We start from the raw sequence: 20,957 nt of genomic DNA, 5'->3' as shown, positions 1-20,957 counted from the left end.
GACATGTTGCGCCGGGCTGGCCTCTGTGGCAGCTGAGGCAATCGCCTGTATTTTTGTCCCTCGTGTCTTGCCTCACTCTGTTTTCAGTTCCAGGCTGAGAATCATCTTCCATACTCCTAAAAAATGGGTTGAGTAGTAGTGGTTGCTCAGCTCCCAGCCCACGTGCACAAGCCACTCTGTTGCCCCTTGAGAAGAGTGAAAATAGAACCTAAAGATGAATTTCCCAAATCCAGCAATACTTGATGTGACTTTTTCGCGTTGCCAGAGGCACTTTCGGTCCCTTTATTGTCCATTGCTTACGTTTTCCTTTCCTTTTGCAACTCCTGAAATTCAGATTTGCTCGGTCCTACTGAGTCAGTTCCAGCAAGGTGTGCCACGAATTTAGCATCCATGGTAGAGCTTGTGGTGGATGTGATGGTCTCAGAGGCGAATTTTGCAGCTGAGTGAGGTGAACAGTGTCTTTCAAAACAAATTCCTACTTTAGCAAAGTTCTTCTCACCACCGAGGAATCAACAAAAGTTACTCTGCAACTGGAAACCAGTTACTTTTTAGTTGCCATTTTTGGGTTGGTACTGCTGGCAGCCATCTTGCTGAATTGAGTCTTAGCTCAATTCGGCAAGAGCTAAGAGTGTGTGGTTTCTGAAGGGATTCTTGTTTTCATGTGCCTACCTGTCTGAAACAGTGTTTGAGAGCTTTGCACCTTGAGCATGGGTATGAACTCACCGTTTGGTTGTCATGGGCTGTTCCTGTAAGTGGCTGCAATCATCAGATACCTTGCTTGTTTGCTTCAAGGGATAAAATGTTTTATGGATTTTTTTTTTTTTTTTTAACATGTACTAGTTCAGTTTGTAACATGGATGTTCAGGGTGGTAAGAAACTGCTGACAGATTTTAAGTTTCAGAAGCAAGTTTATGAGGATGTTGATAAAAATGCATGCCAGCATACAGAAGGCATGACTGTTTTCACTTTCATTACTGCAGCTGGAATCAGTTTGAGTTGATGCCTTTGCACTTTATTTTTAGCACACACTTTCAGGAACAACTTATTTCCTTAGTTTAAGTGGAGCTTTGGAGGTTGTTGGTTGTTTTCAGAAGAATTGCTAATTGGCAGTTACTTTTTCTGCTCTCGCTCTTCATACCATCCAGGATAATGCGTAACCTCTGGGCGTTATCATACACTGAACAAGGGGAGCTCTGACACTCAGAAACAGATGCAGTGATCTAAGTTCTAAAACATCGAGTCTCCCCCGCTTCCCTGTGCTTTACTGCTTTACAGAGAGAGAAAACAGGCTAGGGATGGGAACTGGGAGCCTGTTATTTTTGTCTTCAGGGCTAGTACATATTTCCTTCAATTTTATTAAGGTCTTGCACTTAATATGCAAGTTTGGCCATTAGCTGTGCTGGGGACGATGGCCTCACTTCTGGCTTCTGTCTAGGGGCACGCTTGGTGCAGGCTTTGAATTTCCTTTTAGTTTCAAAACAGCTCTAAAGCTACGTTTTGTGTTCAGTTTATCTCTTTGTTGAGTCAGTGAAAGAAAGGAGCGAGAGGGAAAGTGTGTGAGGGAGCTGACAAAAGGGGTGAGTAGGGGAGATGATCTAGAGGATTTGCACCAGGCTCTCTCTGATGGGGGAGCTCATTGAGGAGCTTTAAAAATTACTGAGGTTAGCTGTCTGCCCTGCCCTTTGCTGAAGTGGACCAGCGTGCGTAGGAAAGTTGGCAGGAGAAGCCCCAACCCATGCCTTAGGCTTTTCTGCCTGGTATTTTCAGCTCAGTCACTCTGATGCACAGGTGTCAGGGCTTGTTTGAGCCTGGTTGAGGTGCACAGACATACTTTGCTCCATCATCTCAGTTACAGGGCGAGGAACCCCCAGGAGAGGTGCAATGAGGGCAGATGGTGATGATAATAATACTCTAAATTGCTGCTGGAAGATGGGTAGTGCTTGTCTCTCGAAATCCTTACCCTTGTCTGTAGGAGAAATGACATCACTCTCCAGTGTAGCTGACAAGTAATTCCGTAGCACCTTTGTTTCTTTGCAGAACTGTCAGGTCAGATAATTGAAGCTGACCCCACACATTTAGATGCCTGCGTGCTGTTTCTTGGAGACCGTTATTCCATTTTTAATGCCTCCAGGCTTTCCGATTGCTTTAAGTGCAGTAACGTACTGACAACATTGATCTAGCCCTCCCTTCTTACTTAGGAAACTGTAGATCCAGTTCTTCAGTATGAAAACTTTTCTCTGAATTCAGCAGAACCAAGCGGACCTCTTGCCGTGCTCTTCAGCACTGCTGTATGTCGGGAGGTATCTGAATTTTCTTCGTTTATTGACGATTTCAGTCCAAAAGCTACCACTTGCTGCCCAGTTCCTCTTTCATTCATTTCTGTCTTGTGTCCCAGACTGTTTTTTAGGCTGCGCGGCAGTCTCTGCGTCCTGAGGGACAGCCCCTCAGTTTCAGCAACAGTTTATGTAGCCAAAGTCTGGCAGCAATTTCTTATCAAAAGCCTTTGGATCCACATCTCATGCGCGGAGGGGTATGAGTTACATTCGCAGTTTGAACAGGCTGAATAGGAGTATTGTTTCTTTCTGGTGTTGCTTAGCTCAAGTTTTAAAATCTACATGCTAAATTAATTTCCAGTGTCCAGGAGATAATGCTGAGGCAAGGGCCTTAAAAGTAGGTTGTTTTTATCCACTCCTTTAACCACAAGATCCTGTCCGACCTTACAATATATTGGTTCAGTTTTCTTATTGCGCTCTCAGTTTTCCTGGAAATCCCAGACCTTTTAGGACTGTACCAAGACCATGTTTTAGGTTGAAGATGGAATTAATGAGCTCCTTACAGCATGTATCCAGCAGCTTTCAGTGTGTCTTTCTGGGTTCAGAGGATGGATCTGTAACATCTCACGTGGTCATTGAAAGGGATGGGTGTCGATGTCTTACCTCTTGCACTCTGCAATGAAGAGAGGAAAGCGCAACTTTCCCAGTGCTGGCAGTCCTGGAAAGACATGTTTTACAACTCCTCCTTTTGTTCACTTAAAATAATGTTGTCTCTCATTTCTAGCACGTTTCCTGTGCTACCATGGCTTATGTGAAGCTTGAAAACCTCTTTGAAACAAGCTGGCTGCCCTCATAGGCTTGCTTAGTATTTTCCCCCTTCTAAGTGTCTGAGAAAGGAGCCAATACCACATAGTCTTGTCTTGGACAAACCTCTGTCTTGAGGGGCGTGGGGACCTTGGCTCACGTCACACTGTGGGTATGTCACCCCTCTCTGATGCGCTTTCAGAAATCTAGTGAGTGTGTCAAGTGCCACACTGCTGCCATGCTCTGTGTTCGTGCTGTGTAGCTGCTTGTTCTGCCACTTCCACTAAAGGTTTGATTTCTTCTGGTTGTTTTGTCCCTAAAAGAGTGAAATGAAGCCGAAGTTCATGGCTAATGCCGTTGCCCACAAAGCTTCCTGCTCTTTGCCAGTGCTTGCCGCTTGCTTAGGACAAAGGAAGACTTTATTGTCTTTGCTTTGTCAGAATCAGACCAAACTGTCCAGTTTTCTATTCCTACTTTAGACATTAGCACATCTGGACTACTGTGAGGAAGTAGTCAGACACCCACCAAGGGAAGTTACAACCGTCTGCCACTGTTGTGGCAGGCTGAGGTACAGCTTCCAAGAGCTCCTTGGGAATCAACTGGTTCAAATTCGTACTTCTTTCCTAGAGTGAATTATTTGCAGTATTAGGTTTTGAAAGAAATTACTTAATCTGCCTTTCTTCCATTTCTTTACCGTTTGATTTGCTTCATTTTGTCAAGGCTACCAAATTATCTCTCAAATTTCTTGTGGTGTAGAGGGCTAGAATTGCAGTGACTCCTGTGGAGGTATTTTGGAAAGGTGCTTAGAAACCCCCATTTTTCATGAGCACTTGAATATTTGTACTGGCTTGCTAGGTTTCACTAAAAGACCTCGACAGGCTAAACTCTTACAACTCTTCCTGTCAGGGGAGCTGCAGCATTGTCTTTTAATTCCCCTATTTATCTGGGATTTGACACCAAATAGACTTGAACTTTTGTTTCGGTGGCAGTGGTTACATGTGATTTCAGATGAGTCTGACTAATTCTTTTAGGCAAAACATCTTACAGTCAGCAACATCTCACAGACCACTTCTTTTCATAGATAGCTATTTCCATTTGAGGCTAGTAAAGTAGTTATATTTACTGACAGAAAACATTGTGCTTTGAACTCCTGCAACTGGTGCCTGGGAAAAATGTTTTCCTTTGTTTTACAAACCAGTGTAATTTCTAAAGACAAGACAACAAAGAAACTTGTAGAAAATGGAGAGGAAAACTGGGGTGGCTGGAAAGGGGGCAGCAGTATCACTCAGCCTCATAACTTCTGTTTTCTTTGCCAGTTCTAAAGCAGATGACTTATCGACTGCAATTCTGAAGCAGAAGAACAGGCCCAATCGGTTAATTGTTGATGAAGCCATCAATGAAGACAACAGTGTTGTGTCACTGTCCCAGGTGTGTTATCTATAAAAACAAAGCATTTAATCTGATCATTTGCAAGCTGTTGCTGTGTGTCAACTTGAAATGTAACTTTGCAGCCTGAATCCAAGTATTTGTGTCAAAAGCTGCAGCTGAGTAAGGGAGGCTTGTTGTGTCTTGTTTCCGAACTCTCTTCCATGATAAAATGTGTTTTGGTTCTCAACTTACAGGATTCAGTTGAGCTTGTGCCCTTAGCCTGGCTTCAGGATAGCTCTTGACCAGTGTAGTAGGAGCCTCTGTCCTTGTGGATTTAGTATATTGCTTCCGAGATGCAATTCTCCAGAGTCAAGTAGATCTCCTTCAAATGCTTGAATTCTTATTTCATCAGAATCTTGTTCTAATGCTGTTTCTATTTACAGGCAAAAATGGACGAATTGCAGCTGTTCAGAGGAGACACTGTTCTGCTAAAAGGAAAGAAGAGGAGAGAAGCGGTCTGCATTGTTCTGTCAGATGATACCTGCTCAGATGAGAAGATTCGCATGAATAGGGTTGTTCGCAACAACCTGAGAGTGCGCCTGGGTGACGTGATCAGGTGAGGACTCATTTGCGAACTGTTGTGTATCCCTGGGCTGCCTAAATAATTTGTGTGCTGGCTCTGAATTAATGGAGTTGGTAGCAGAGCCAGGATCTGCAGGAGGTGTTCTTATGTCTTCCAGAAGAGATCACAGAAATGTTTTCAAGTGCATGGTTTACACTGGGGATCTCTGTTCACTTTTGCATGTGGTTCTGCCCATATGCATATTCAGATTAATACTAAAAAATGATGCTAAAGATTCTTGAAGTCTCTTCAGGACCTTTATGAGCCCGGGTTCTGTTATTCAGTTGAGTGGTTCAGTTATCCTACTGTTTTCACAGTCATCATCCCAAATTTACATTGTCAGGTGAGCTCGCAAATTTTTCTTGTCTAAATTTTTAATGTCTGCGGTCAACACTGTAATTGACCTGGTAGTATCTGAGCTGCCCAATGGCAAACAGAAACTAAAACTTGCTAGAAATAAGTGAAAAAACATGAAGCAGTCAAATAACAAGATTAAAAATCCCTGAAGGATGTTCATAGTCTGATTTTTTTGTTACAAAAATGGCTTTAAAATTAGGAATGCTTAAAAAGGTGTTGCAGGGGTTTTGTTGTACAACACTTGCAAATAGTATTGGGAAGGCATTGAAATATACATCTCAGTGCTTTCTGCCAGTCTGTGGATTTAACATAAAGGTGAATCCTTACTTTAACCTGATGCAAGGTTACTGTTGGAGTCGTTCCTAGTGCGACAGTTCAGCCTGTGCCCTCCCCTTCTCTGCTGGCACTGTGTCTGTAGTGATTGTCTGTCTTCCATACGCATTACTGATTGTCTTGGCTTTGTTGCAAGGGTCAGAGAATCTTCACACCTCTTGCCCTCAAAGTTTTTCTTGCTGATCTTTAACTGCTTATTGTGGTACTTTCTGTGGCCTGGTTTCTGCCAAAATCCAGATTCATGCACTGATTGCTTCCTGCTTCTGGTCTGTCAACTGTTTTCCTTCTGGGACAAGCCTGTCTTTTTCCTTTACCCTTTCTGCTGTATCCTCTCTGTAAAGCATGTGATAAAAGAATATATTAAGAGTCTCTAACAGAAGTCATGTGTGAAAAGTTGCATGCTCAGCTGCAGTTCCACATAGGCTTTTCTTAGCTGGCAAAGACAGTTTGAGCTTTCTGCCACAGCTTGATACTCTGAGCTATTGCTACAGCAAGCTGTTGTGTTACGCTGCAAAATAGTAACTATAGTGTTTATTTAAAAAGGGGGAAGGGGCCTTCAGTCTTCAACGTAAATGTCAGCCTCCACAAAATGGGACTGACAGACACCTGGCTGCAAGCTGGTTACCCCTGGTTGGTACCGTGAGAGCTTTTGCTCAGAGTCAGGGTTGTCAGCAACAGGGCTCTGGTCAGTTAGAGTGAGGAAGGAACAAAGAGCATCCTCCAGCTCCCTTTCCCTTGCAGATGGTTTTGCAGTAGCTGATTGTTGGAAACAGAAGTTAGCTTGTGACTCTCATAGGTGAATGTGCCTTAAGGATGGCGAGGCGGGCTGCAGAAGAGCAGAGGGGGATAGGAAGAAAGTATGAAAGTATGGCCTTGGATAGGGCTGAGACGAGTGAAGGAGAGTGTGTGTTGTGAAGACTGGCTCTTGATGGGCATGATTTTTACCTTGCCATTGAAATGTTCTTAAGAGGTGGGAAGTCTCACTGGGGCTTTGGAGGGTCTTTTCTGGCATTTGCACTGGCCTGGGAAGGGGCATCACTGCTGTTTGCAGACTCAGGTGTAAGTCTAGCATGATGTGGCTAACGGGAGTTTTCTTCTATTGCAGCATCCAACCTTGTCCAGATGTGAAATACGGCAAACGTATCCATGTGCTGCCAATTGATGACACGGTAGAAGGGATCACAGGGAATCTGTTCGAGGTTTATCTTAAGCCATACTTCCTGGAAGCATACAGACCCATCAGGAAAGGTAATCGTGGCTGTCGTTGTCCTGATGGCAGTGAGTGCAAGCTTGTCCTGAGACTAAATAAAGAGAATTTCTAGAAGCTCGTGCACATCCTTGTGAAGCATTAGACTGACATCCATAGAGCAAGATTTTGCTGGTGCCGATTTAATTTTTTGCTAATCTCCAGAAGAAAGACTGATTGCTGCTGCTGGCTGGCAGAGCAGCTTGATAGTTCTGCCTTTTTTTGGTTTTGCTACATGAGATGGGAGAGCATCAGAAAAGGATCAGGTAGAACTCAGGAGAAAACCTCATTAAGTTGCTACCACTTGATGGAACTGGGGAGTTACCCACATATTAATCGGTTGGTTGGGTATACCAGCTGGCACCCTGACTAAATTAACTTCTTCAAAGTAATTTAATTAATAATTGGGACAGTGTGTAGAAAACCAAATGTGCTTTTGGAGTTGAGATAGTAGCTCTTCTACTGGAACAAATAGGTCCTAATACACTATAAATGCCAGTTGAAGTGATCCAGCTTCTGTAGCCCAGTTTAATCAGTGCAGTATTATATATTATTCTGCTTCTGGAAACAACCAGCTATAACTAACAACAACTAGTTATAACAACTTCAAAATAAATTTTTATTGTTAAGGTTTTTTGCCTCTTTCAGAAATGTTAAATTGAAACTGAATGGAAAAGAAATGTGATTCCTTGGCTGCGTGTTTTGTATTTAGGAAGAGTATTCTCTTCTGTTATTTACTGGGTTTGTTTGCTGTTTGTTACTGCATGAAATTTGAGAACTTTTAACTGCTGCAGATCTAAATGGTGCTCAGGTAGTCACAGCACATGCAGCACTGGAGTTTAAAATGCAGAGCAGTGTTACAAATACCAGCAGTGTACGCGTGAGTCGCCCGCTTCCTTGTCCTCTGGGGCTGCTGGTAGTTACAAGGGTTGACATTTTGCAGACATCAGTTGCAGCAGGTTGTTGAAGTGTGGGGTTTTACAGGTGACATCTTTTTGGTGCGTGGAGGGATGCGTGCAGTGGAGTTCAAAGTGGTGGAGACAGATCCAAGTCCGTACTGCATAGTGGCTCCGGACACAGTGATTCATTGCGAAGGAGAGCCCATCAAACGAGAGGTGAGCAAAATCCTGCCACGTGGTTCTTCTACTGAATCCCCTCTGTCTGAAATCTGTTTCTGTGACAGTGCTTGAGAGCAGCAGTGTTTGCAGTTCCTGTTTTGGCATTTTGTGCATTGAATGTAATGGTTAGAAATTCTGGTTTCAGGAGATAAGCTGCTGCTGAAGGTAGTCGGAAAAATGTGCTTCCAGTGTCCTTCTGCATATGCTGAGGTAGCACCAGTGCGTAGGTTTGCTGATGAGATGCCATACTTTGGCAGCAGCTGGTTTTGCATCTGCTTCCAGATACCTCATGCTGCACTTACATGCATCTTTTAATTCCAAAACTCCCTTGATCCATAGCAGGGACGGCTTACAATGTTGCTAGATTTCATGCCATGTGAAAAGAAAGCAGTTAGTGCTTTTTCGGTGAGAAATCTGAAATACCAAAATGATTGACTTTAAAAAAAAAAAATTTTCCCCAGTCCCTTAAGGTGTCTAGCCTTGAGCATCCCAAGCTTGAGGCAGCATGAATGGCTCATCTATCAGTCTTGGCCACCTTACTGTTACTGAGTAGGAAATTTCAGAGAAATGAGCTGAGGTGGTTGAATACTTCAGAAATTAAGTGCCTTGTTACTACCTGCAAATCGGGGGGTGTGCTGGAATGTAGTTAGCAGCCTTCTGAAAAATTCACCTCTATGTGACGCTTGTGAGACTGCATGTGGGCACCCTGTGAGTCCATTTTGGGCTCTTCAGGACACCACAGAGACAGATAGGAGCAAGTTCAGCCAAGGCCACCAAAACGGTGAGGAGCTGGAGGTCAGACTGAGTGAGGAGGGGCTGGGAGAGTGGAGTGGTGCAGCCTGGAGAAGGGAAGGCAAAGGGGCAGGCTTACTGGCAACTGTCTGATGGGAAGGGGTAGATGACCAGGCTCTTCTGAACGCTGTGCCCAGGGACAGGACTAGAGGCAGTGGCATGAGCTGGATCAAGGGATATTCCCAGTAGACACTAGGAAAAAGGTTTCCCTCAACCCCAGAGCAGGGCCCAGAGAGGGGAAGAATCCCCAAACCTGGAGATATCCAGTGTTTGACAGGCCCAGACCCTGAGTGCCCTGCTTGAGGTAGTAGTTCCCATCTGTCGGACTTGGGCTGAGCCCCTCTGAGATTCCAGGCTCTGTTATTCTATTATTTTAGTGTGGCCTAATGTTACAGATAACTAAGGCCAGTAGAGATTTGGACAGCCAGATGAATGGATGCTGTAGAGCTGTACTGGAAGAGTTGGTTGCGGTTGATCTTATCTGCATGTTTGGATCTTGGCATTGTCTGTTAATTTGAGTCAATCCCAAAAGACAACGCTATGCCTGAGAACTGTATGATAGCTAAAGTAAGTTAAGTAGTTAGAGCTATCACTTACAGTTTAAGGAATAAGTATATTTTATACTGAGCTTCATTGTCTACTGCTATCCTTGTTAGCCACATCAGAGGGCCACAGAGCTTGTTTTGTGCTAGAGTCTGTAGGGAACCTGGCAGCAGAGGCTGTCATTCAAGAGGGTGGGCTTCAGTGAGGTCTGGGTACATGCAGGCAATTCCCTTTGTGCGCCTGGGAAGACAAAGCTGAGAAACGATTGTAGAAGACACCAGGAAGACTTTAAAGTGAGAATCTGAAGACAGCAAAGAAACAGCTATGAGCAAAAAGCCTGGATTCCTGGCTTCTGTAGGCTGGGAGGGGTTGTTGAACTATTGTTTTCGTTCAAATGTTTCCTTCCTGGTAGGATGAAGAGGAGTCACTGAATGAAGTGGGCTATGATGACATTGGTGGCTGCCGGAAGCAGCTGGCTCAAATCAAAGAGATGGTGGAACTTCCCCTCCGACACCCTGCACTCTTCAAGGCCATAGGGGTGAAGGTAAGTCCCCATGTACTTCAGGTGGATAAGTGGGCTTGCCCTTGCAAATGACTCTTGGATGTCAGAGGTTTATGAGGCATTTGGCAGGGGGAATAAGTAATTTGTGGTGTTTTGTTTTTTTTTTAATGCTGGTATTAGGAAAGTATTTCCTTACATGATCTGGACACAGATTTTAAATTACTGGCAGCTTGTAAATTGGAGTGGTGCTTTGAATCAGCGCTGTCAGTTACTGGCAAGGTTTTTGTTTGTGTGTCATGCAAAGTAGTAAGGGTGTTGATAGCAATGCTGGGATGACAGCTGTTGGATGAGTTTGCATCACAATTTCGGACTGGCTTTATCAAAGGCTTACAGTTTCACTGTGAAGCTACTTAGGTGTTCAGATACTAGCTCACCGCCTAAGTCCCTTGCCTTTGTCCTCAGCCTCCACGTGGGATCCTGCTGTATGGTCCTCCTGGCACTGGTAAAACGCTGATTGCCCGAGCGGTGGCCAACGAAACGGGGGCTTTCTTCTTCCTCATCAATGGTAAGTTCTGTGGCTGCTTTGGCCCCATATCTGCTGTGTGCTTATTCATCCATCTCATGGTAATGAATGGTGTTAACAAGGCTTGTAGAGCCACGTTGTCTCCCTGACATCCTTCCTTGCCTCTTTCAAGTGTGCCTCTAGGGACCCTTGGAGGCCATTTGCGTGGAAGTGTCTGAAGTGGCACTTCCTTAAGCTTGATGGTGTTGTAGCAGGGTGGTTGGAAGGCAGCTTTGCAACACAGGGGCTTGGAGCCTGTCTGGCTGGATGTCATTTATGTTGGTGAGGGCAGAGCTGAGATTATTCTAAGTATATAGGTGCAGGACACTTGCTTCTGTTGCTGCCACCATGTTCCATTTAGAAAAGAAGCTGGTCTGCTGTGGATTTCTCTTTCCCCTCAAGTAAAGCACAAGATGTGTTTTGTTTCGCATAATGTTAATTGGTAGGAACTTTCCTGAAAGCTGTAATGAGTACCTTGGGACTTAGCTAAAAGCAGCAGAACGTCCTATTCATGACTCTCACCTGTAGCAGTTGAGATGCTTATTGGTTTATGTCCAGTAAGGACCAAATTCTGAATTTTTCTCACTGCTTTTCTGTCCCATTTTACAGTCAGTGCTGGAATAACTGAACATTTTTACTTAAGGAGTGCTGCTTTTCTTTTCTGAATTCAGTCACGTAGACCCATGAAGGAGTGTATAGCACAGCACAGCAGTGACCAGCAGTAGGGAAGTGACTTGCTTTGTATCTCAAGATATCAGATGCGAATGGGCTGGTTTTAACCATATGTCACCCTTGTCAAACACTTCCTAAAGTGTGTGGAAGCTGTCACCGAATGCTAATGAGCCAGCCGTTTCTTCAGACACTTGTACTTCCACTGCATAATAAAAATAGCATTGTCAGGGTTAGCGATGCATTCTCTGTCTGCTGGTCCCAAGCCTGGAGCTGCAGGCAGTGTTGCAGACAGAGCAGGTATGAACTGGTGAGTTACCTGTAATGAAACACCCTTAGCACCTGCCCGCACCAGTGGCTCTGCTACTGGCGTGCTTCAGTCGGCTAGCAGCTTTGCGCTCCTCAGGGTCAGGTTTCTTTTTCTCGGATCTTTTAGAAACATACTTTCTCCTCATTACCACTCATATCAGCATGATGGAAAAATCTGTAAAAACAGAGTAAATCTGTAAGCCTGCACTACTGTTCAGCAGTAGTAGGAGATCTCAGGGGAATGCTGTCCTTCCTTCTGGGATTGATGTGCTTACACATGTTTATTTTTTTTATTTATTCTTTGAGAGGAGGTAGGGTTTGGGGTTTTGGTTTTTATGGTTTGGTTTTGGTGGTGGTTTTTTTTTTTTTTTAAAACTCAATTTATAGGATCTTGCAGAGGTAACTGTATACCTGTATAATGTAAGCTAAAGGCAGCTTCAGTGTCTTAGAGCCTTTTCCTTCCCTACCCTGATAATTCATCACCATATAATTTGATTGCCAGCTAGGACTGGCACTAACAGTATGTGGTGGCACATTACAGAGAAGCTCACCAAGTGTGAAATAGGGTAGGGAAAGAGGCAGCTAAAGGTAGCTCATTGACTAGCACTGCATTCTGTTAAGTAAACTGAAAACACCAGAGTAATGATAGAAAGTAATTCTGCATGCTGTTCTTGCCTGTTCAGCTGCAAATTTAGTGAAGTCTGTTGATAGTATTTGCTTTGGCTTGAAATGCAGATTGTCCCGTGTCAACATTGTACTAAAAAAATCAGCTGCATGTCTTGGGGCTAGCTGCCTCTCTTCTGGGTGCCACAGTGCCACTATTTTTCAGGTCCTGAGATCATGAGCAAGCTGGCTGGTGAGTCTGAGAGCAACCTGAGGAAAGCCTTTGAAGAAGCAGAGAAGAACGCTCCTGCCATCATCTTCATTGATGAACTGGATGCCATTGCTCCTAAGAGAGAGAAGGTAAAGAAAGCCTGTGGAAGGTGAAGCGGTATGTCCTTTTTGGTAGCAGCTGGCATGAACCTCTGCATTTGACTACAGGGTAAAGCAGTATTTAACTTAATGCCTGATTTCGGTTAGACGTGAGAAGAATCAGATATAGTTCACGACTTTTAACAGCTCACGGCTGTCATATCTGTCCGCTCTGGTGTAGTACTAGCTCTTGTGCTGTGTTGTAGAGCTTTTGGTCTCACCACTGCTTTCTCTTTCCACAGACACATGGAGAGGTAGAACGTCGCATAGTGTCTCAGCTGTTGACTCTTATGGATGGACTGAAACAGAGAGCACACGTGATCGTCATGGCAGCTACCAACAGACCAAACAGCATTGACCCAGCACTCAGGCGATTCGGTAACCACGATTGCAGTCCCTTTCCTTGTGTATCACATCCTTTGTTACAGGCTGTGCTTCAGGGGCCTTGGAAGGGTTGAGCAGAAATGAATACTAAACATTTTCTGTGCGTTACCTAAACTATTGACTTATCTCCAGCTGCTCGTTTGAAGTTCATTTCTAGGCTTCCAGGCTTTGGTGTCATTTTCTGTGCTGTATTAGGTTAGAACTTGTAGAAATGAAAAAATACTTTGAAGTGGAAAAGTGTGCTAGCCTTATATAAGGTGAAGCTATTTCAGGACACGCTGAAGGAGTAAATGCTTAAGGAGATGTTCATGCCTTAGGCTGCAGAAGGCTCTGATTTGTCTGATTTCTCTTTCTTTTATTGATGAGAAATCCAGTAGTTTTTGAGATTCAGGTTTTTGAAACTTTGCATTGTGAATGAATGTCTGGTTGTTTTTGTTTAATCTGGCAGGCAACTGAACACCGCGCAGCCGTTCACTCACCCCCTGCAGTGGGATGGGGGAGAGAATTGGTGTGGGGGGGGAAGTAAGATATGCAGGTTGAGATAAAGACAGTTTAATAGGACAGAAAAGAAAGGGAAAATAATAATAGTAATGATGATGATAAAAGAATGTACAAAATAAGTGATGTACAATGCAGTTGCTTACCACCCACTGACTGATGCCCAGCCAGTCCCCGAGCAGCGATCGCTGCCCCCCAGCCAACTACCCCCAATTTACATACTGAGCATGACATCGTATGGAATGGAATAGCCCTTTGGTCAGTTGGGGTCAACTGTGCTGGCTGTGCCCCCTCCCAGCTTCTCACTGGCAGGGCGTGGGAAGCTGAAAGGTCCTTGACTGGTGCAAGCACTGCTCAGCAACAACTGAAACATCAGTGAGTTATCAACATTATTCTCATGTTAAATCCAAAACACAGCACTATGCCAGCTACTAGAGGAAAAAAAATATCGCAGCCGAAACCAGGACCACCAGTGTATGACCAGTTGGTAAAGTCTGTCATAGCAAACAGTCAAGTGTGCGAGGAAAATGGCCTCTTGTATGTGTAGCGAGCCTTTGGAATGCACACCTATGGCTAGAGGAAAATGACAGGTGTACGTACCTTAGTTAATATTGCAGTAATACTTAGGCTTCCTGCCTCTCCAGATTTTGGGGCAGTTTGTGTTTTTCACCACTTGGGTACTGCTGTGAAAGTTCAGAAAAATGAAATCTGTCAGTATTTGCAGACTCTTCTGATGAGGACATGAAGGTAGAAATAAACAAAAATGTGTCATGGCGAGTTCGTTTGGGGAAGTATATTTTCTTAAAAATGAGGCTCAGAAAAAGTTAACTAAACCAGCAGTCATCTGTGTCATATAGTCTTTAACTCTAGTTAATACAGTAGTCTCACTTTCCCTAAATGGCTAAAGCCTTTCCTCCTTTCCTGATCTGACTCTGCCACTGTGCTGATAGATGCTGCAGAGAAACCCAAAGCTCTGGCATTTTCTGAAATTGTATGTGTTTGTGGCTTGTCATCACGTTGTTCAGTCAGAGGAAGGCAGAAACTGCAGCTCCTCTAGTTTGCAGAATCAGCAGCTCAGTGTCTGTTTTGTGCTCCCCAGGTCGTTTTGACAGAGAAGTAGATATCGGTATCCCAGATGCCACTGGGCGCTTGGAGATCCTGCAGATCCACACGAAAAATATGAAACTGGCTGATGACGTGGATCTGGAACAGGTGAGTAGCGTGCTGTTAGGAAAGTGTGTCTCTGCAGACAGACGTTCCCAACTCTCCATTATGTAGCGGAAGAGTTGCTAATGCTTGATCGCATAAATGTAGTTGCTCATTTAGGACAGCACAAAACTGGGTGGATGCATGATCTCTGGGCTTTCTTCTAACTAGTTTACTAGTGACCAAAACCCCTCACTCGCTAGTTAGAGTGGCATGGCTAAGTGAAACAAACATCTGTCCAGTCCAGTCTGGAAGTGCCTTGCCACTGTACGCCTGGGCTTGCTTGCTGTGGCACTCTCTTTAAAAGTAAAGCAAGCCTGAAACAGCTCACACAGAGCTGGGTGAGCATTGTGGTGACACTGGACACCACGTGCAAACTGGATGGTTCCTGTAATCTCTGTCCTGAATGAAGAACTGCAGTCCTCAGGGTTGCCTTTCTGCACACCATCTGAATTCCAGCTGCAGCTTTGATCTCAGGTAGGAGGTGGGACAGGGGTATCTTTGCCTGTTAAATATGAGGTAGCGCTTGTCTTGAATCTGCAGCAAAGCACTGATGTTCCTGTCCTCCAGAGCTTTGTTGCACTTCCCAGTGGGTGACCAGAGCGTGTGTTGCGCTTGCTTGTATCCCTGTGAGTCATAGTCAGTGCTCTGCTTTCAGGTGGCAAACGAGACCCATGGCCATGTTGGTGCTGACTTGGCTGCTCTTTGCTCAGAAGCTGCTCTTCAGGCTATCAGAAAGAAGATGGATCTCATAGACCTAGAAGATGAAACCATCGATGCTGAAGTGATGAACTCGCTGGCTGTCACCATGGATGACTTCAGGGTAATGCAGGAGCACCCCTCTTTCCTTTGGGTGCAATATCTAGTGGCTTATTTGCAGGAAGGGAATATAATGTGTTAGAATTCACAGAATGCCATTTTTTCTAACAACAGTGGGCTCTGAGCCAGAGCAACCCTTCTGCTCTTCGGGAGACTGTGGTGGAGGTGCCACAAGTTACCTGGGAAGATATTGGTGGTCTAGAAGATGTAAAGAGAGAACTCCAGGAGCTTGTACAGGTAAGGGTTTCCAACAGACCTTTGCCTAGTCAGCCTGAAAAATAATTAGAGTAATAAAATCCAGAACTTCTTCAGATTCCCGTTTGGGCTGTGAACAGGGTAAATGCAGAGGGTTTTGTGGTATTTGCTTGTAATGGACTAAAAATACCGTACTGTTCCATCTTTGTGAACTTGGAGAGGAAGGTGCTGGGAGGCTTTCCTTAGCTGAGTCTACAGTGTTGTCTTGGGTGGGTGTTGTGCTACATGCAGAAACAGCAGCAGTTCTGCTTCTCTTAAGTGGAGAACAGAAGTGGGACCCACTGCTGAGAATCCTCTCAAGCGGTGGCTTTATATGCCAGAAAGTGGGTGAAGATCCTCATACAGGGAGCCTCTGAAGGGCTTCCCATCAGCATTAGCACAGGGACAGGTCACAAATGGTCTGTGGAAACTCCTGGTGCCTGCACTGGGATGGTTTGGGTTTGATACGCTCCTGCTTTCAGTTGGCACTGTAGAAACGTCCTGTCCATGAATAAAAGAATCTAATTTTCAATCTAATTTTCTGATGTTAAAATCATCACCTACCTGACCTCGTTGCTGAGGATAAACGCTCACATCAGACACCCTGCCTGTCTCTGGAGAGCAGAGTGAATAGGTTAGATAATGAGCTGTTCCCTTTTGCTTCTGCAGGGCAAAGTGAAGTTGGGGTTTGAAAAACTACCTGAAGTGGTACTTAGTTCTTAGAGGTGAATCGGTTGTTTTAAGGCAGCTTTCCAATTTAGCCATGGTGCTTTTCAAACCAGTGTCCATTTAAATACTCCAGTGGCACTGAGCAGGCAGGATCTTGTGTTTACCCGCCAGAAATCTCAGATAGTGTTCCAGGTAGGAGGAGAAACAAAACTGACCTAGAGAAAGATGTCCCTGCCCATGGCAGAGCAGTTGGATTTAGATGATGTTTGAAGGTCCCTTCCCACCCAAAACATTCTATGGTTCTAAGGTACAAGCCTGTTCTGGCTCACCACAAAAGGTTTTTGTTTTGTTCTCCTTCAGTATCCTGTGGAGCATCCAGACAAGTTCCTCAAGTTTGGCATGACCCCATCAAAAGGGGTTCTGTTCTACGGGCCACCTGGTTGTGGTAAGACGCTGCTGGCCAAAGCCATTGCCAACGAATGCCAGGCAAACTTCATTTCCATTAAGGGGCCAGAATTGCTCACCATGTGGTTTGGGGAGTCTGAAGCCAACGTGCGTGAGATCTTTGACAAGGTAAGTGTTTCTTCTACTCCCTGGGCTTTGTCTGTGCTGAAGTAGTCCCAGAACTTTGTCTCCACTGCATCTGTCTTACCGGCCTGGTTCTTGTTTGTGTCTTTCATGTTTTCCCCACTTGCACTGGGAGCAGGGCTGCTTTCCTGATGTTAGGGGATGAGTCTTCTTCAGCAACATAGCTAGTTAAACTGTTTTCTCTGGCTGCAATTTGCATCTGTTGATGGTACAGGATGATAAATGCCCCAGTGCCTTAGCAGTGACACTAGCATTAGGATGGCACAGATATCCTCCACATCCCTGAAAACTTACCTTGACGCCTCATTAACTGTTACCATCTACAGGTTTTCAAAATATCCTGTATCCAAGTATCTTGTCCTGCAATATACATGGCTGAGAAAGCTCACTCCTACTGCCCAGTTGCCCCCTAGACAGTGTTGCCTCCTGTCCCAGAAGGTATCTGCATGGATTATTCTGGGAATCCTCGCTCTTGTGGTCAGGGAAGGTGCTGATAGAATGAAGTTGGAAGGAGAGCAAGAGAGAAAAATTTAGGTTGGGAGGGAACCTCATAGGCCATCTAGTCCAGGTGTTTGTCCAGGGCAGGGAGACAACTTGGGAATTTGATCAGGTTGCTCAGGTCCTCGTGTTCTGAACAATGTGCTAAGGGTGGAGAGTCCTTGGCCTCTCTGGGCCTTTGTGCTAGTGTTTGAGCTCTCTCATTGTGAAGAATTTTCTTTTTCCCCCTTATTTCTAACTGGAATTTTCTTTGTAGCTGTTTGTGCCTGTGGTCTTTCATCTTTCACTGCACACCTCGAAGAAAGATCTGTCTCCCTTTTCCATATAACTACCCATTAGGTAGCTGAAGACAATGACTGGATTTCCCCCTTCCGTTGGATGTATCTTGCCTACTGATACTTGGGTGCCTAAATAACCAACTGACATCCCCAAGTCTTGCAGGGAGAGTTCTAGTCCAGGCAGATTTGGCTCCAGCTTTCCCTCTAGGCATTGGAGTTACCACTGTTCTGCCTGGTTCACAGTGCTCCCAGCTTTGGGGAAATTCAGCTTGTTGTTCAGGAGAATTTAGTTGAGAGTTTGTGTGGCAGGAGATTGTTCTGGAACAGCTCCTCCAAGCTCTCCTTGCAACAGCAGCACTCTGGTGCTCTTCTGAGCTGTTTTAATGGTAGGGTAGGCTTAGCATGAAGTCAGCGCGCCCCTTGCCGGGTGGTATTAACATGGACTAATTGTTCCCGTTTGCTTTTTGTAGGCCCGCCAAGCAGCCCCTTGTGTGCTCTTCTTTGATGAGCTGGACTCCATCGCAAAGGCTCGAGGTGGGAATATCGGCGATGGTGGTGGTGCTGCAGACCGTGTCATCAACCAGATCCTGACAGAGATGGACGGCATGTCCACCAAGAAGAACGTCTTCATCATCGGTGCCACCAACAGGCCAGACATCATCGACCCAGCCATCTTGCGCCCTGGCCGCCTGGATCAGCTCATCTACATCCCCCTGCCTGACGAGAAGTCCCGGGTTGCTATTCTTAAGGCCAACCTGAGGAAATCACCAGTTGCCAAGGTAGGATCTGCACCCTGACTGTGTTCAGTTCGGGTTTGCTGTGTGCTGTGTGTGCTCCTCACAAGCTGGGAACAGAGCAGAGGGCTGGTGGCTGCTCCACACGGTACAGAGCTGGGAAGCCTTCAGTCCCTGAAGGATGGAAATGAAGAGGTAGGGGGAGGCTTGAGCCCTGAGGCTGGGTATCTACGAGGCTAGGTGTCGGGGTGTAAGCACAGCAGATCTTTGTCACATAGTGGAGTTCTGCCAATGGTGTGGGAACAGGAAAGCCTGTTATGGCAAGATGGAAAGGATTCTTGTGCTCTGAAAGAAAAGTAAATGTAGAACACGGGGGTGGGAAATGGAAATTGAAGAGGAAGCATTGCAGTTAATTGTTGCTGAACTCTTGCCATAGGCAAGAGCTGTGTCCCTTGCCTGGGGAGCAGGCAATAATGCAACTGATCGTTAATCAGAGACAAGCAGATCTCAAGTGAGAGCTCAAGCTTTTTCGTGCCATGCTTGCCTTTTTAGGTTGTGTTGGGAAGGGAAGCTTTAAGGAGGTTGCAGTACCCACTCAGTCCAGGGGAAGGAGGAGGAGGAGGAGGAGGTTGTTGCCAGGGTCTGCCTGTGCCCCAGCCTCCATTTCCAGTCTGACAGTGTTTTTGTTTGACTCCTAACACTGAGACCTGAGCAAATCATACCCTAAATCCACGAGTGCAGAGGCATTTACAGCCACTTTGTGGATTCCTAGTGGGTGCGTGGGGACCGTGGCTTGCCTTTGTGTGTGGTTAACTTTTCCCAGAACCGAGAACCTTAACAGCTGATCTTGTCAAGACTGGGCAAAGCTAAGGCAGCACCTCGGTACCATGGGGTCTGAAGACACCTCTCTGTGTCACCTGAGGTTGTAAGGTGTTAAGGAGAGGCCTCTCTTTCTTCACTAGGATGTCGACCTGGATTTCCTAGCTAAGATGACCAATGGCTTTTCGGGGGCTGACCTGACAGAAATTTGCCAGCGTGCCTGCAAACTGGCCATCCGCGAGTCCATCGAGAGCGAGATCAGGCGAGAACGCGAGAGGCAGACCAACCCTTCTGCCATGGTGAGTGGGGCACTCCGGGCTTTCTCTGCTCATCAGACAGGCAGCTTGCCTCTGCCCGTGGGCGAGGTGTGATGCGTTCCTCTCCGTCATCCTTGGATGGGGACGAGCGGGCTCTCGGCGCAGAGCGCAGAGCTGGAGCACTTTGTGCAAGGCCCTCCTGGGGTGCCTCATTGTCAGCGTTGCTCAGAAAAGCCCCCGCTGCAGCCCTGGCTCACGGTCTGCCGCAGTGTCCCTCTCCAGCCCCTGCCTCGGCGGGTCTTGGAGCATCCTGGGCTGGAGGGAGGCTGTGGGCGGCCGTCGGGCTGCGGAGCTCGGGAGCGCGGCTCACCTGGGCCCTCTGTCCTGCTGCAGGAGGTGGAGGAGGACGACCCGGTTCCTGAGATACGGAGGGATCACTTTGAGGAGGCCATGCGCTTTGCTCGCCGCTCCGTCAGTGACAACGACATCAGGAAATACGAGATGTTTGCACAGACTCTACAGCAGAGCCGTGGCTTTGGCAGCTTCAGGTAACGGTGGGGCAGTGGGGGGAGGGCGCCGTGGCTCAGCCGGCCCCGGAGCGGGGCACCAAGGCAGCTTTCTGGGGGTAGGGGTTCCCGCTGAGGCACGGGTAGAGCTTTTGGCTGTGGCTGCTCTCTTAGTGCTCCTGAAGTCCATCAGCCCTTTCACAGCTCTTGCTGCCGGGCTTCATCCCATTTCTCCTGCCTGTCCGCCCTGGCACCGGGGTGTTGGCATGGAGGGAGGGGATGGTGCTGAGCTGCGAGGGGGCTCTTGAACAGCGTCTCTTCTCTCCCTTTCCACGGCACGCAGGTTCCCCTCGGGTAACCAGGGCGGTGCCGGGCCGAGCCAAGGCACAGGAGGCGGCAGCGGGGGCAACGTGTACAGTGAAGACAATGACGATGATCTCTATGGTTAACTCGCTGTCCTCGGTGGACCAAACTCCACACCAGGCCACGTTGTACAGGGAAAAATCCAATGTTCAATGGACTCTCGGCTTCTTCATTCCTCAGTCAGAACAGTGTAGCTGCGCGTCAGACTTTGTACAGGGAATGTTTTCTGCAAACACAGATCCAGACCGTTGTTCAGTTCGGAGGCAGACAGTGAATTAACGAGGAGGGGAACCAACTTAATTTCTGAGAAATTTCTGTTCTAGTTTACGTGGCAGAATCAGCAGCTTTAGCAAAGGGTACAACGCTAGCCTGTATTAAAAAAAATAAAAAACAAAACACAAAAATAATAAAAAAAATTAATAAAAATCCCACAAAACTCTAGCCAGGCCCTGGCGGTTCCTTTGTGTGGTGCTGGCGCAGCCTGTGACCCCCCCTGGGGTGGCACCCCTGGCTCTGGGGGAGTCCGTCGGGGTTGCTCTTTGCACAGGAGGCCGGTGTGGCAGCGTCTGCTCTGCCCCAGGCTGGCGGGAAGCACCGGGGGGGAGAGCCGGGCGGCAGGAACCTGGCGTGGCTT

General features: G+C 46.4%; 1 protein-coding gene across 1 annotated transcript; it reads left to right on the top strand.

Moving 5' to 3' along the window:
- Positions 1 to 4,399: 4,399 nt before the first annotated feature.
- LOC104133830 (valosin containing protein) lies at positions 4,400 to 20,723 on the top strand. The gene is made up of 16 exons (XM_035902674.1): positions 4,400 to 4,505; positions 4,889 to 5,061; positions 6,863 to 7,005; positions 7,988 to 8,118; positions 9,869 to 10,000; positions 10,421 to 10,523; positions 12,328 to 12,461; positions 12,713 to 12,848; positions 14,452 to 14,564; positions 15,217 to 15,381; positions 15,492 to 15,614; positions 16,641 to 16,853; positions 18,115 to 18,423; positions 19,341 to 19,496; positions 19,848 to 20,002; positions 20,304 to 20,723. The coding sequence occupies exons 2-16, from the start codon at positions 4,895 to 4,897 to the stop codon at positions 20,407 to 20,409; spliced, it is 2,286 nt and encodes a 761-aa protein (XP_035758567.1). The 5' UTR covers positions 4,400 to 4,505; positions 4,889 to 4,894; the 3' UTR covers positions 20,410 to 20,723.
- The last annotated feature ends 234 nt before the right edge of the window (positions 20,724 to 20,957 follow it).

The sequence above is a fragment of the Egretta garzetta genome, unplaced genomic scaffold (assembly GCF_000687185.1).
Source record: "Egretta garzetta isolate BGI_Z169 unplaced genomic scaffold, ASM68718v1 scaffold59, whole genome shotgun sequence".
NCBI classification, from domain to species: Eukaryota; Metazoa; Chordata; class Aves; order Pelecaniformes; family Ardeidae; genus Egretta; species Egretta garzetta.
This window is presented reverse-complemented; position numbering and strand designations above follow the sequence as displayed.